We start from the raw sequence: 16,280 nt of genomic DNA, 5'->3' as shown, positions 1-16,280 counted from the left end.
GTAAATTCTCACCATACAGGGCTTGAGTGTCATGGTGCATCTTATCAACATAATTCCTCTCAGGCCCCACAACTGATTTGACACAATGTTTGTCTAACCATTGTGTGGCGTCTCCAATGCTTCGAGCAATTACTTTTGTGCAAAATGCGTTGTACAGAGCCGTGAAAATGCAAAATGCGTTGTACAGAGCCGTGAAAATGTAAAATGCGTTGTACAGAGCCGTGAAAATGTATTTGCCCCTTTTCTGATTTCTCTATTTTTGATACTGAAAGTTGTCAGATCTTCAAGCAAAACCTGATATTAGATAAAGGGAACCTGAGTTTATAAATGGTACTAATTAAATTTGTTATGCAACACCTAATTGCCCCCTTAAACAATTTAACTTTTTCAACTAGGCAAGTTAAGAACAAATTCTTATTTACAATGACGGTCTAGGAACAGTGGGTTAACTGCCTTGTTCAGGGGCAGAACGACACATTTTTACCTTATCAGCTCGGGGATTCGATCTAGCAACCTTTCGGTTACTGGCCCAACGCTCTAACCACTAGGCTACCTGCCACCAAAAGCTTCCTGTAGTTGTTGACTGGTCTCTCACATCGCTGGGGAGGAATTTTGGCCCACTGTCCAATGCAGAACTGCTTTAACTCAGTTGTCAAGCATGAACCCCTCATTTCAAGTCCTGCCACATCTCAAAACTTCAAATTTGTTGCTTTTTAACAATTTTCATCTAGACTTGTTTTGCTGCGCTTCAACTCACAGACGGATGGCCTGACATTCTCCTGTAGAATTCTCTGATGCAGAATTCATGGTTCCTTCTATTAAGGCAAGTCGTCCAGGCAGCAAACCATCACACTTTCACCATGGTATGAGGTTCTTTCTGTGGAAAGCAGTAATTGGTTTTCGCTGGACACAATAGAACCCATCTCATCCAAAAAGTTGACTTAAGTTTGCCATAAAGCACCTAGATAGAACAGTCTTGATGACTAAAAAGTATAACTTTTTGGCTGACGGCTCCCTCCACTATGTACTGGTGACATATAACCACCTCCTGTACACTCATGCCCTGTATTTCCTGTTTGGGCGCAGTTGGTAAGGTGTACGTACGCACACCCTGTGTGACCCCTTCACCTCAGTCCTTATGGTATTTCGCATGCAAGTATACATGCTATCAATCTGAGGAAAGATAACTTTTAACCAAGGTTAATTGAGTTTGGAAAATGTATAATTTGAAACTATTTCAATATGAAAGTCAGATTATCTAAATATGCACTTTAATTCAGGGTTTTCTTAACTTCTTTGGGACGGTTGAGCTAATGTGATTAGCATGAGGTAAGTAACAAGAATATTTCCCAGGCCATAGACATCTGATATTGGCAGAAAGCTTAAATTATTGTTTGTCCAATTTACAGTAGCTATTACAGTGAAAGAATACCATGCTATTGTTTGAGGAGAGTGCACACTTTTGAACATGAAAAGTTAAACAGATTAGGCATATCTGGACAGTCTTGATAGACAAATTAACAGAAATGCAATGGTTCATCATTGGATCAGTCTAAAATGTTGCACATATACTGCCGCAATCTAGTAGCCAAAATCTAAATTACAGCTGGGCAGGAATAATACATTATGGCCTTTCTCTTGCATTTCAAAGACGGTACAAAAGTTTGTTTTTTCTTTGTATTACCTTTTACCAGATCTATTGCGCTATATTCTCCTACATTAATTTCACATTTCCACAAACTTCAAAGTGTTTCCTTTCAAATGGTACCAATAATATGCGTATCCTTGCTTCAAGGCCTGAGCTACAGGCAGTTAGATTTGGGTATGTCATTTTAGGCAAAAATTGAAAAAGGGGCAGATTCTTAAGAGGTCTTTAAGGGAACACTGTCTAAACATTTCCCTATGTAGACAAAAGTAAAGCTCTTTAAAAGAGTCAACCTTGCCAACCTTATTGATTAAATGGTCTGTTCGTCAGCACCTGAGGCTAAAATGTTTCTCGACACTGTTACATGCAGCTCTGTCTCCATACGAGTACCACAGTATGAGTCATAATACCTAGCGATCCAAAAAAAAATGGTTCCAATCATTTTTCCACCATTAAAATCCACTACCGGGAAAAATGACAAACACAAAATAAAGGGCTGTGTTTTGTGTAGGCTTACCCTGGCGTGACGTTTTGAAAACTGTAAATCTCTCACGGACAAGATGACAATATATTCACCCCCCCAAAATGAAACGCTAATATGGCTATCGCAAAGAAATACAAATGCCATGATGACCTGGACAAGACTGTTGCATCGAAGAAAAAGTAATTATCTCTAGTTCTTGCAATGTTACCTACATTTAGTCATGAATAAATTGGCTACATTTTTTTAAATTGACAATTTTGTGAACTGTCTTGTGCAAGTTTTAAATTGACACAATACCTGTTAGCAAAGGTGTCAGCTAGAGATGAGGTGCAGGAGCATGCAGAGATTTGTAGTCTTGCATGACGTCTACTTCCAAATCAGAGTAAATAAAGATGAATATATTGATTACATTTTTTAAATCACCTTGTCTTAGAATGTACATGGTTATCAGAACGTCATGCCAGGGTAAGCCTACACAAAACACAGCCCTTGAATTTTAGAAACACTTATGTAGGAAAAACTATTGGAACCATTTCGCTGTTTGACCGCTAATTTATTTATATATATTTTGGGAGTCAAATTGAAATTTCAAGCAGTGCATCAATGGATCCAAGTAAATAAATAAAACCATTTATTTCCTTATCTCAAACAAGTTATATTCAGTACATGTGTGATTTAAAATGACACAGCAAAAAAAATTGTGACAGTCCATAGAGAGGAGGCTGGATGGCATGCTTTGGGCGGAGCTAAGGCACATGAGACGATGGGCCCTAGTCCCTTCTCCCAGGTCCTCTTCTTCCATCCTTTTAGATGACATTGAAGGGTATAGTAGCCAGGAAAAGGGGCTAGATTAGGCAATAAACTGTGTACACATGACTTAAAACTGGGGTCTGCCAAACATTTTGACACACCCTGCAATGTGGGGGAGCCAAAAGAAAACTGATTTCAAGATGGCGGTCTTTGGGGGGGGAGGAGTCAGCTCTTGGCCTGCTTCCTTTTCAGCACCAGCTCAGCCAAAAGTTTGTAACGGATCATACACTCCTCCTGAAAAACAGTATAGGTCCATCACCATCCAAAATGAAATCATGTTTACCATCTCAGCTATTCATGACAATTTAAGTTAGGTTATTTCCATATTATTCTACCTACCTACATCTAACACTCATCAAAATTGCTTCAGGTTTCAGGAAAGTATTTCAATTATAAATAAGTGGACAGAAAAGTTAAAGGATCATGTCAATTACCACAGACAATATAGATTAGGCAAACTGTGTACACACGACTTAAACTGGGGTCGGCCAAACATTTTGACACACTTTGCAATGTGGGGGGGGGTAATCTCACCTTTCTCTTCCCCGGGACCACCTTGGCGATCCAGTCCCAGCGTTCCGTGGTGCCTCGCGGGTACTGCTGTAGGGCCAGCTCCAGAAGCTTCTGCTGGTTCTGGGTCCAGACGTCGTCAGTCACCGCAGTGGCCTTCTCCTTGGACGGTTGTGGGACTGAAGAGGGGGGCGGACTCTGCTCCTCCTCGCTGTCCTTCTCGGCTGCAGCTGTAGAGTCAAAGTCCCTCTGTCTGTGTCCCTTGGCCTCCACCCCCGCACCTCCACCCCCAGTCTTTTTACCTCTCCTCCTGACACCACCTGATTGGATGCCTTCTTCTTCATCCCCTCCGCCGCTGTGTTCTGTCACCTCTGCCATTGCTGCTGACTGAGGCTGGGGGTCTTCACGCTGGGTCATTAGGCTGTCAGGTACAGCTCCGGCCCCAGCTTTGGAGCCCTTTCCTGGGAGAGCGCTGCTGCCCTGGGCCTTGAGCTCAGAGAGTTTCACCAGCCCTGCATCAAAGAGAAAGAGGTACAAGTTAAGATGCTGTCTCTCTGCTGATGAATAAAGTATTCAATTCAAAAAGGGGACATTTTTCTATACACAACAAAACAAAATGGTGCAGTTGTCAGCACTCATTTCAGAACAAGTTTAAACTTGAATGGCTATATTCCAAACATCATAGTCCCTAGTCTCCTCATGGACATTAAATACAAATGCTTCTTCAGTATTCGGAGTAATATCATGGATTCAGCTGTATACATTACATTTTCATCTCTTATTAAACATTGCATGATTGTAGAAGAAATAAAAAATGTTACCATGCATGATAAGGCAAAAACTGAACAATAAAGTGGTCCTTTCGCAGGTTACTGCAAAGGTCAAACAAGTTAAAGTAAAAAGAAACTGACTTACCTGATGTGTTGGTTTGACCATCTTTAACTTGTTTGACTTTTGCAGTAACCTGCAAAGGATCACAATATTTGGAATTTTTCTTTGACAAGCTACTATTCTCCTAAATTTCTAAACACAAAATGTTAATTTTGCTATATATTTTTTCTAAGACTGACAAAACATTCACATTCCCTCCATTTAAGTCCAGAGTTTTCCATGCACCACCCATTCCCAATGTATACTCACATCGGTCACCGATCTTCCTAGTTCGTGGGCGATTTTCTCCCAGCGTCCAGGTGTTCCCCCAGGGAACTTGGCCATACTCCTTGTCAGAAGAGTAATGTCCTCTTCTGACCACTCCGGAGCCTGAGGAAACGACAAACAAGATTAGATCAAACACCAGACCATTTTGGCTTAGGGCTGCAAAATTCCAGAAAAGTTACCAAAATTCCCAGGTTTTACGCAAATCCCTGTTGGGGAAAAAAAGCGGGAATTTGAGGTATTTTGGTGAACACAACGCTATAATGACCATCCAAAATCTATTCCATCTCGCTTGTTGCCCCAGATTCATGCAATTTACCTTACTTGATCCTAGAATAGGATCTTATTAGACAGATCAAATTCTGGTAACTGTCCAACTATACCTACAAATGGCAAATAAAACAAACTTTATAATCCAATATTTGGCTGAATTAAAAAAGCAGAGCTTTACTAATGTCATGGGAACAAACCTTTCCACAGAGGGAAAATATTGTGGGCCCACCTTTTTCTTCTGAGACTTCTTATCCTCGAGCCAGTCATCCAGTTGGTTTTCGATCTCCTCGATAGACATGCCCTGGTCGTACGCCAGTGAGTTTGCGCTGTCTGCGACTGTAAGGGAAGGCTCATAAACGGGGAACTCAAACTTCGGCTTCTTCACTTTGGATCGTTTCTCTTCTGTGGGAAGTGAGGAATGTGATAAGACAAGAACACGGTACAATACAACTGATGCTCCTGAGAGGCACAGCTGTGGAAGACACTGCATGAGGTGTCACTACAGACACCCTGGTTCGAATCCAGGGTGTATCACAACCGGCCGTGATTGGGAGTCCCATAAGGCGGCATATAATCGGCCCAGCGTCGTCCGGGTTTGGCCAGTGTAGGCAGTCATTGTAAATAAGAATTTGTTCTTAACTGACTTGCCTCGTTAAAGGATAATTTTTTATTTATTTTTATTTTTACATTCAATCCCAGTTACTGAATTATTTCAGAAAAAAGATTTTGCTCTACAAATAAAATGTATTATGATTTCCTATTTTCTTGTTTGATCCAGCTAAACTTTATTTATCCAGGCAGGTTAATAAAATAAATCTTACTTTTAAATAAAGACCAGGCGAAAGTGAACAATCAGACATAATTAGGCAGATAATGAAACTGTCTACTTCAATCTTCTACAAGTCCTTACTTATTGTAGTAGCTTCCTGTTCTGCCAGTGCCATGGCTTCCACTTCCTCTTTCTCTCTGATCTTCATCTCCTTATAATCTTCGTAATACTGTTTGGCGTCCTGTAACACAGACAAACTAGAAGATAATTGTCGCTCGCTGGGGATGTTGATAGGATCTTATCAATTACCATTAAAAAAATATATAATTGTACACCAATACAGTGATAGAAACTGTGCAATGAGAGGGAATACTTTCACAAGGCTCTGTATATATTGGTCAATATACCATGGCTAAGGGCTGTTCCTGGACTGTGAAGGTAAGAGAATTCGGTTAGGGTAAATTAGCTGGAGGACTACCTGTATGACATGGGGGAGAGACTTGACAGAGAGATACAGCCAGGTGCTCAGCTTGAGTGGCAGGATATCCTGCCAATGAGGTTTGTCATGTGACCTGAAAGGAAAAAAGGACATGTGACCATGCTGAAGTGTACATACAACACACATGAATAGGCTACACACTACATGCTAAACAAAGGAGCAATATTCCAATGTGTTTTCAATTACATTTTCACATGCAACGAGCACTTCAAATGTTCTACAATATACAGTTCCACTGCTTGAGAAGTTAGGCATGGTGCGACAAATGTTGCCGTTCTCTTTCACAGCTAAAAAAACCCGCAGTGCTGTATTATTATTCAATATGATATTTACTTGTGAAATTAGGAACGCCTTGTGACACTCACCTCTCTATTTTTTCCTGTCCGACAAAACGCGATTCTTCAGCACTCTTGCTACTCATTTTTTTCTTCTTCTCTTTTTTCTTCTTGCTCAGAAGTTCATCCTAGTAGGAGAAGCACCATGTGGAATGAAGAGGTCAATCAGGGTATTAGAAGTCTATGGGCTCCACTTTGCTCACACACAAAAAAAAACTTTTTATTTGCAGAATCTACTTGGTTCAAGGGGAAACATTTTACTGCAAATCACTTACATTTATTATATGACATAGGGAGAAATGTGACATCTCTTACATATTCACTTTGAATAATTCAATAAATTACATTTTGGACTACTTAATTGAGCATTGTTAAATGGGAGTAATTGGTTATTATAAAATCCTGAATACACTGAGGCTGAGAAACCCGGTCTTAAATTGCACCGGTGTATTTATACTTTCCAAACACAGAAAAAAGCTTTTTAAGACCATTTTTTTCAGCACAGCAATAACTGCCCATTTGAGGGGGGGGGGAACTAAGTTAATAGAATTGAAGCTGAGGAACAGATTACAGCAAACTTGGATTACAGCATGGCAGTTAAAAAAAAAACAGAAGGGTGAAAGGTCATGCACGGTCCCCTCACCAGCTGCTTCTCCAGGTAGACGGACCAGATGACTACATAGTGGCACACGGTCAGGATGAGGAAGAGCAGGAAGCCCAGCTCCCCATTGCTCATCTTCCTCACTCGCCTGTAGTAGAACACTGGCTGCCTCCAGTCTGGTAGCCCGTTGACCAGGACATCATTGTACCTGTAGTTCAGAGGAACCAAAACCAGGACATCATTGTACCTGTAGTTCAGAGGAACCAAAACCAGGACGTCATTGTACCTGTAGTTCAGAGGAACCAAAACCAGGACGTCATTGTACCTGTAGTTCAGAGGAACCAAAACCAGGACGTCATTGTACCTGTAGTTCAGAGGAACCAAAACCAGGACGTCATTGTACCTGTAGTTCAGAGGAACCAAAACCAGGACGTCATTGTACCTGTAGTTCAGAGGAACCAAAACCAGGACATCATTATACCTGTAGTTCAGAGGAACCAAAACCAGGACGTCATTGTACCTGTAGTTCAGAGGAACCAAAACCAGGACGTCATTGTACCTGTAGTTCAGAGGAACCAAAACCAGGACGTCATTGTACCTGTAGTTCAGAGGAACCAAAACCAGGACGTCATTATACCTGTAGTTCAGAGGAACCAAAACCAGGACGTCATTGTACCTGTAGTTCAGAGGAACCAAAACCAGGACGTCATTGTACCTGTAGTTCAGAGGAACCAAAACCAGGACGTCATTGTACCTGTAGTTCAGAGGAACCAAAACCAGGACGTCATTGTACCTGTAGTTCAGAGGAACCAAAACCAGGACGTCATTGTACCTGTAGTTCAGAGGAACCAAAACCAGGACGTCATTGTACCTGTAGTTCAGAGGAACCAAAACCAGGACGTCATTGTACCTGTAGTTCAGAGGAACCAAAACCAGGACGTCATTGTACCTGTAGTTCAGAGGAACCAAAACCAGGACATCATTGTACCTGTAGTTCAGAGGAACCAAAACCAGGACATCATTGTACCTGTAGTTCAGAGGAACCAAAACCAGGACGTCATTGTACCTGTAGTTCAGAGGAACCAAAACCAGGACGTCATTGTACCTGTAGTTCAGAGGAACCAAAACCAGGACGTCATTGTACCTGTAGTTCAGAGGAACCAAAACCAGGACGTCATTGTACCTGTAGTTCAGAGGAACCAAAACCAGGACGTCATTGTACCTGTAGTTCAGAGGAACCAAAACCAGGACGTCATTGTACCTGTAGTTCAGAGGAACCAAAACCAGGACGTCATTGTACCTGTAGTTCAGAGGAACCAAAACCAGGACGTCATTGTACCTGTAGTTCAGAGGAACCAAAACCAGGACGTCATTGTACCTGTAGTTCAGAGGAACCAAAACCAGGACGTCATTGTACCTGTAGTTCAGAGGAACCAAAACCAGGACGTCATTGTACCTGTAGTTCAGAGGAACCAAAACCAGGACGTCATTGTACCTGTAGTTCAGAGGAACCAAAACCAGGACGTCATTGTACCTGTAGTTCAGAGGAACCAAAACCAGGACGTCATTGTACCTGTAGTTCAGAGGAACCAAAACCAGGACATAATTGTACCTGTAGTTCAGAGGAACCAAAACCAGGACGTCATTGTACCTGTAGTTCAGAGGAACCAAAACCAGGACGTCATTGTACCTGTAGTTCAGAGGAACCAAAACCAGGACGTCATTGTACCTGTAGTTCAGAGGAACCAAAACCAGGACATCATTGTACCTGTAGTTCAGAGGAACCAAAACCAGGACGTCATTGTACCTGTAGTTCAGAGGAACCAAAACCAGGACGTCATTGTACCTGTAGTTCAGAGGAACCAAAACCAGGACATCATTGTACCTGTAGTTCAGAGGAACCAAAACCAGGACATCATTGTACCTGTAGTTCAGAGGAACCAAAACCAGGACGTCATTGTACCTGTAGTTCAGAGGAACCAAAACCAGGACATCATTGTACCTGTAGTTCAGAGGAACCAAAACCAGGACGTCATTGTACCTGTAGTTCAGAGGAACCAAAACCAGGACGTCATTGTACCTGTAGTTCAGAGGAACCAAAACCAGGACGTCATTGTACCTGTAGTTCAGAGGAACCAAAACCAGGACATCATTGTACCTGTAGTTCAGAGGAACCAAAACCAGGACGTCATTGTACCTGTAGTTCAGAGGAACCAAAACCAGGACGTCATTGTACCTGTAGTTCAGAGGAACCAAAACCAGGACGTCATTGTACCTGTAGTTCAGAGGAACCAAAACCAGGACGTCATTGTACCTGTAGTTCAGAGGAACCAAAACCAGGACATCATTGTACCTGTAGTTCAGAGGAACCAAAACCAGGACGTCATTGTACCTGTAGTTCAGAGGAACCAAAACCAGGACGTCATTGTACCTGTAGTTCAGAGGAACCAAAACCAGGACGTCATTGTACCTGTAGTTCAGAGGAACCAAAACCAGGACGTCATTGTACCTGTAGTTCAGAGGAACCAAAACCAGGACGTCATTGTACCTGTAGTTCAGAGGAACCAAAACCAGGACGTCATTGTACCTGTAGTTCAGAGGAACCAAAACCAGGACGTCATTGTACCTGTAGTTCAGAGGAACCAAAACCAGGACGTCATTGTACCTGTAGTTCAGAGGAACCAAAACCAGGACATCATTGTACCTGTAGTTCAGAGGAACCAAAACCAGGACGTCATTGTACCTGTAGTTCAGAGGAACCAAAACCAGGACGTCATTGTACCTGTAGTTCAGAGGAACCAAAACCAGGACGTCATTGTACCTGTAGTTCAGAGGAACCAAAACCAGGACATCATTGTACCTGTAGTTCAGAGGAACCAAAACCAGGACATCATTGTACCTGTAGTTCAGAGGAACCAAAACCAGGACGTCATTGTACCTGTAGTTCAGAGGAACCAAAACCAGGACATCATTGTACCTGTAGTTCAGAGGAACCAAAACCAGGACATCATTGTACCTGTAGTTCAGAGGAACCAAAACCAGGACGTCATTGTACCTGTAGTTCAGAGGAACCAAAACCAGGACATCATTGTACCTGTAGTTCAGAGGAACCAAAACCAGGACATCATTGTACCTGTAGTTCAGAGGAACCAAAACCAGGACGTCATTGTACCTGTAGTTCAGAGGAACCAAAACCAGGACGTCATTGTACCTGTAGTTCAGAGGAACCAAAACCAGGACGTCATTGTACCTGTAGTTCAGAGGAACCAAAACCAGGACGTCATTGTACCTGTAGTTCAGAGGAACCAAAACCAGGACGTCATTGTACCTGTAGTTCAGAGGAACCAAAACCAGGACGTCATTGTACCTGTAGTTCAGAGGAACCAAAACCAGGACGTCATTGTACCTGTAGTTCAGAGGAACCAAAACCAGGACGTCATTGTACCTGTAGTTCAGAGGAACCAAAACCAGGACGTCATTGTACCTGTAGTTCAGAGGAACCAAAACCAGGACGTCATTGTACCTGTAGTTCAGAGGAACCAAAACCAGGACATCATTGTACCTGTAGTTCAGAGGAACCAAAACCAGGACATCATTGTACCTGTAGTTCAGAGGAACCAAAACCAGGACATCATTGTACCTGTAGTTCAGAGGAACCAAAACCAGGACGTCATTGTACCTGTAGTTCAGAGGAACCAAAACCAGGACGTCATTGTACCTGTAGTTCAGAGGAACCAAAACCAGGACGTCATTGTACCTGTAGTTCAGAGGAACCAAAACCAGGACGTCATTGTACCTGTAGTTCAGAGGAACCAAAACCAGGACATCATTGTACCTGTAGTTCAGAGGAACCAAAACCAGGACATCATTGTACCTGTAGTTCAGAGGAACCAAAACCAGGACATCATTGTACCTGTAGTTCAGAGGAACCAAAACCAGGACATCATTGTACCTGTAGTTCAGAGGAACCAAAACCAGGACGTCATTGTACCTGTAGTTCAGAGGAACCAAAACCAGGACGTCATTGTACCTGTAGTTCAGAGGAACCAAAACCAGGACGTCATTGTACCTGTAGTTCAGAGGAACCAAAACCAGGACATCATTGTACCTGTAGTTCAGAGGAACCAAAACCAGGACATCATTGTACCTGTAGTTCAGAGGAACCAAAACCAGGACATCATTGTACCTGTAGTTCAGAGGAACCAAAACGTGGTTTGAGGATTTCCCCGACGGCAAATTTTAGGGGTGTTTCACACTACCGTGCCAACCTAAACCATACTGTGATGGATTTTTTTATATCTAATAATGACAGAATACTGTAATGTTCTCTCCACAAAATTGTGTATGAAATTGTGAATGTGACAGACTCCTCCCACTTTCAGAAGAAGTAGTGAGAGAAGGTTGGGGGGGGGGGGGGGGGGGGGGCGGGGCTAACCTCTGTCTCCTCTCTTCATCTTTCAGTACTTCATAGATGCCCACCAACTATGGGAGAAAAATAAATAAATCAGTGAGGCAATAGACAGAAATGGCAATCAATACTTCAACTAATACTTCTTCCTAGGTTTTGGCCTTTCTAGGGAGTTTTTCCTAGCCACCGTGCTTCTACACCTGCATTGCTTGCTGTTTGGGGTTTTAGGCTGAGTTTCTGTACAGCACTTTGAGATATCAGCTGATGTAAGAAGGGCTATATAAATACATTTGATTTGAACTAATCAGTTAGAGTGCAGTGTATGAAAATGACTATACCTCACAAACTACTTTTACTGCCACAAAACACTGCATATAAACAGTGTTCCACTTAAACATGAGCTTTTCTATTTGTTGCAGGAATTTCTCTGTAAGGTGTCCGTCCATAGACTACTTGTAAGATGGAGATCAAACAAGACAAAGTTGGGCTTAAAAAAAACCCATAGAGAGTGTTAAACCCCATGGGGAGTAGGGAGGGAGTGTTAAACCCCATGGGGAGTAGGGAGGGAGTGTTAAACCCCATGGGGAGTAGGGAGGGAGTGTTAAACCCCATGGGGAGTAGGGAGGGAGTGTTAAACCCCATGGGGAGTAGGGAGGGAGTGTTAAACCCCATGGGGAGTAGGGAGGGAGTGTTAAACCCCATGGGGAGTAGGGAGGGAGTGTTAAACCCCATGGGGAGTAGGGAGGGAGTGTTAAACCCCGTGGGGAGTAGGGAGGGAGTGTTAAACCCCATGGGGAGTAGGGAGGGAGTGTTAAACCCCATGGGGAGTAGGGAGGGAGTGTTAAACCCCATGGGGAGTAGGGAGGGAGTGTTAAACCCCATGGGGAGTAGGGAGGGAGTGTTAACACCCCATGGGGAGTAGGGAGGGAGTGTTAAACCCCATGGGGAGTGTTAAACCCATGGGGAGTAGTGGAGGGAGTGTTAAACCCCATGGGGAGTAGGGAGGGAGTGTTAAACCCCATGGGGAGTAGGGAGGGAGTGTTAAACCCCATGGGGAGTGTTAAACCCCATGGGGAGTAGGGAGGGAGTGTTAAACCCCATGGGGTGTAGGGAGGGAGTGTTGCATTGCAACATTGATATTGCAAACTACTTTAATGACTTTTTCATTGGCAAGATAAGCAAACTTACGGATGACATGCCAGCAACAAACGCTGACACTACACATCCAAGTATATCGGACCAAATTATGAAAAGACAAGAATTGTACTTTTGAATTCTGTAAAGTCAGTGTGGAAGAGGTGAAAAAATGATTGTTGTCTATCAACAATGACAAGCCACCAGTCTGACAATCTGGATATAAATGACTGAGGATAATAGCGGACGATATTGCCACATCTTCAATTTAAGCCTATTAGAAAGCGTGTGCCCTCAGGCCTGGAGGGAAGCTAAAGTCATTCCACTACCCAAGAATAGTAAAGCCCCCTTTACTGGCTCAAATAGCTGACCAATCAGCCTGTTACCAACCCTTACTAAACTTCTGGAAACAATTGTGTTTGACCAGATATAATGCTATCAAACAGTAACCAAATTGACAACATAATTTCAGCATGCTTATAGGGAAGGACACTTAACAAGCACAGCACTTGATGATTGTGGGGGATGTATTGTTAGACTTTAGTGCCGCTTTTGACATTATCGATCATAGTCTGCTGCTGGAAAAACGTATGTGTTATGGCTTTACACCCCCTGCTATAATGTGGATAAAGAGTTACCTGTCTAATAGAACACAGATGGTGTTCTTTAATGGAAGCCTCTCAAACATAATACAGGTAGAATTAGGAATTCCCCAGGGTAGCTGTTTAGTCCCCTTGTTTTTTTAAAATCTTTACTAACGACATGCCACTGACTGAGTAAAGCCAGAGTGTCTATGTATGCGGATGACTCAACACTATACACACCAGCTACCACAGCTACTGAAATGACTGAAACACTCAACAAAGAGTTGCAGTTAGTTTTAGAGTGAGTGGCAAGGAATAAGTTAGCCCTCAATATTTCTAAAACTAAAAGCATTGTATTTGGAACAAAACACTCACTAAACCTCAACTAAATCTTGTAATAAATAATGTGGAAATTGAGCAAGTTGAGATGACTAAACTGCTTGGAGTAACCCTAGATTGTAACTGTCATGGTCAAAACATATTGATGCAGTAGTAGCTAAGATGGGGAGAAGTCTGTTTACAATAAAGCGATGCTCTGCCTTCTTAACAACGCACCTCGACTACTGTTCAGTCGTGTGGTCAGGTACCACAAAAAATTACTTAGAAAAATTGCAATTAGCTCAGAACAGGACAGCTGACCCTTGGATGTACACAGAGAGCTAATATTAATAATATGCATGTCTCTACTGGCTGAAAGTGGAAGAGAGATTGACTTCATCACTACTTGTATTTATGAGGGGTATTGACATGTTGAATGCAACGAGCTGTCTGTCTAAACTACTGACACACAGCTCGGACACCCATGCATACCCCACAATCATGCCACCAGAGGTCTCTTCACAGTCCCCAAGTCCAGAACAGACTATGGGAGGAGCACAGTACTACATAGAGCCATGACTACATGGAACTGTATTCCACATCAAGTAACTGACGCAAGCAGTAACATTTGATAAAAAAAAATTATAAAACACCTTATGGAATAGAGGGGACTGTGAAGCAACAAACATTGGCAGACACATACACGCACTATCCATACACATGGATTTAGTACTGTAGACATGTGGTAGTGGTGGAGTAGGGGCCTGAGGGCACACAGTGTGAATGTATTGTAATGTTTTAAAATGGTATAAACGGCCTTAATTTTGCAGGACCCTAAGAAGAGCTTTGGCAGCAGCTAATGGGGATCCATAATAAATACAAAATGTTAAGTGAGTGGGCTGACCTGTCTGAATTGTGTTTCAGCATTTGCATCTTTGTTCTTGTCAGGATGCAGCGTGAGCGACAGCCTGCGATAGGCCTTTCTGATGTCCGTCGACGAGGCATCCTGCACTCGAGAGAGCGAAAGAGAGAGAGAGAGAGAGAGAGAGAGAGATGAGCAGGAAAACGACATGTACATGACACATTTCAGAGTGTATTGTGTGTGGTGATATATCACACATGGTTTATCACAAACATAATAACTAGTCTATGGCACTAAATCAGTCTGTACGCTCTCCTTCTACCTGACATGTCCCACAGTACCAGGGGCCTAAGCTTCCCCATCCTATCCAGAGGACAGTAACCACCCCAAGGTTACCAGGGGCCTACGCTTCTCCATCCTATCCAGAGGACAGTAACCACCCCAAGGTTACCAGAGGACAGTAACCACCCCAAGGTTACCAGGGGCCTACGCTTCTCCATCCTATCCAGAGGACAGTAATCACCTCCAGGGCTAACGACATCCTACAAGACATGGCACTCGGATGACTCCATTGCAGGACGGCACTGTATTCAACACTATCCTGTACTAAGTTTGTTCATATGATGGCCAACCCTCCTTCTGGAGAGCTGACGGGCATGCAGGCTTTTGTTCCAGCCCTATTTCAACACACCTCATTCAGCTGATCAAGGTACTGATGCGTAGCTGAATCAGATGAGTAAAAATCGTATGTGTTAGAGCAGGGCTGGAGCAAAAGCCTGCCCCCAGACCAGTAAACTTTGGCTGGTGAAGCAACAGTGTCCCAGCAAGTGTTCCTTGCAAGATGAACAACTAGTTAACGATATTTAACTACCTACCTTAACTTCCATCAGGGGTTATAATACAAAATAAGGGGAAGCGACCTGACACGTCATGGTTTGCTCGTCTCCCGGTAGTCTAGGTACACGTAGCTAGTTCGCTAGCTAGTTAAAAAAAACTACAACAGGCCTCATCATCGGTACAGATCTCTATTTAGGACTTTAAGAAAAAGCTAGTTAGTAAACATTTACAGGTTACAAAAACAACTAGTTATGACTTACCTGCTCAACAGACAGAAATTCGTAAAAGTTTTGTTGAATTTCCTCCACCAGATCGTAGAGCTCAATGTCTGAATCCCAGGAATGAGAGGGTCTTGGGCAGGCAATAAGAAAACTGACGGCAGCAATAAACCAGATGTGCCATGAAGCTGAGGTCATTATCAGGCTTTGACAATGTTGGCGGTAATATTGTACCGCGAAAAATGTAAAACCCTGCTGATATACACCTAGCGCGGCTACAATCCTTACAACAGGCTGCTTGCGCTAAAGATTTACTACATTTCCCACAATCCTCTGTCACCTCTTCCGGTTTCCACACGTGTCACACCGGTTTGTAATTTTTGCCTTCAACATAAAAGCACCAATTGATGCGCATGATATCCCTCCGAGTCCGATTTCAATCCAGCGTGTCCCCGATTTGAACCCAGTGAAATTACTTTGTTGATTAGATGTTTTTATAATAGGCTATTTTCTCAGGAACCATGTGGTCTGTCCACTGGAGCTCATGGGCAACACCAGACACAGATATAAATAATCTGAAAAAAATATACTTTTTAAAAAGTAATAATTAAATGATACATTTCCCAAACGTTCGATATTTCCAAATGTACGCGTTAATTAACATAGTTTCTAAAAAAAAATCGTGGAACTTTGTTAAATAACCAGGAAGTTTGCAACCCTAGAGAAAGACAACACTTCAACAAACTACATTTTGGAATATGAACTTCTGTGATTCTGTTATACTGGATCTTAAAGGTTTATGGAAAACAGAGGGACATTTAAGTAATGACAAGTTTAA

The 16,280-nt window shown here is 42.7% G+C and overlaps 1 protein-coding gene across 3 annotated transcripts; it reads right to left on the bottom strand.

The window, feature by feature from the left end:
- Positions 1–2,737: 2,737 nt before the first annotated feature.
- LOC106597112 (dnaJ homolog subfamily C member 1) lies at positions 2,738–15,786 on the bottom strand. Of its 3 annotated transcripts, XM_014188344.3 has the most exons (12): positions 15,485–15,786; positions 14,430–14,531; positions 11,517–11,563; positions 7,124–7,289; positions 6,511–6,608; positions 6,125–6,218; positions 5,788–5,887; positions 5,107–5,279; positions 4,590–4,709; positions 4,365–4,413; positions 3,474–3,961; positions 2,738–3,173 (listed from the first exon to the last, which is right to left on the bottom strand). In XM_014188344.3, exons 1-12 carry the CDS (start codon positions 15,638–15,640, stop codon positions 3,105–3,107), a joined length of 1,662 nt encoding a protein of 553 aa, XP_014043819.3. In that variant the 5' UTR covers positions 15,641–15,786; the 3' UTR covers positions 2,738–3,104. The 3 variants fall into 3 exon arrangements, with proteins under 3 accessions (XP_014043819.3, XP_082829375.1, XP_082829376.1); XM_082973249.1 differs by lacking the exon at positions 11,517–11,563; XM_082973250.1 differs by lacking the exons at positions 7,124–7,289; positions 11,517–11,563.
- Between the last annotated feature and the right edge of the window lie 494 nt (positions 15,787–16,280).

This window comes from Salmo salar, chromosome 03 (assembly GCF_965601325.2).
Source record: "Salmo salar chromosome 03, fSalSal1, whole genome shotgun sequence".
Lineage (NCBI taxonomy): Eukaryota > Metazoa > Chordata > Actinopteri > Salmoniformes > Salmonidae > Salmo > Salmo salar.
This window is presented reverse-complemented; position numbering and strand designations above follow the sequence as displayed.

Bases quoted from the DNA above. Each gene is read 5' to 3' on its own strand.
- LOC106597112 (XM_014188344.3), bottom strand. From the start codon at position 15,640: ATGACCTCAGCTTCATGGCACATCTGGTTTATTGCTGCCGTCAGTTTT. The intron at 11,564-14,429 runs GTCAGCCCACTC...TTTCTCCCATAG, and splicing joins CTGAAACACAATTCAGACAG to TTGGTGGGCATCTATGAAGT. The intron at 5,888-6,124 runs GTAGTCCTCCAG...TCTGTGTTACAG, and splicing joins CTCTCCCCCATGTCATACAG to GACGCCAAACAGTATTACGA.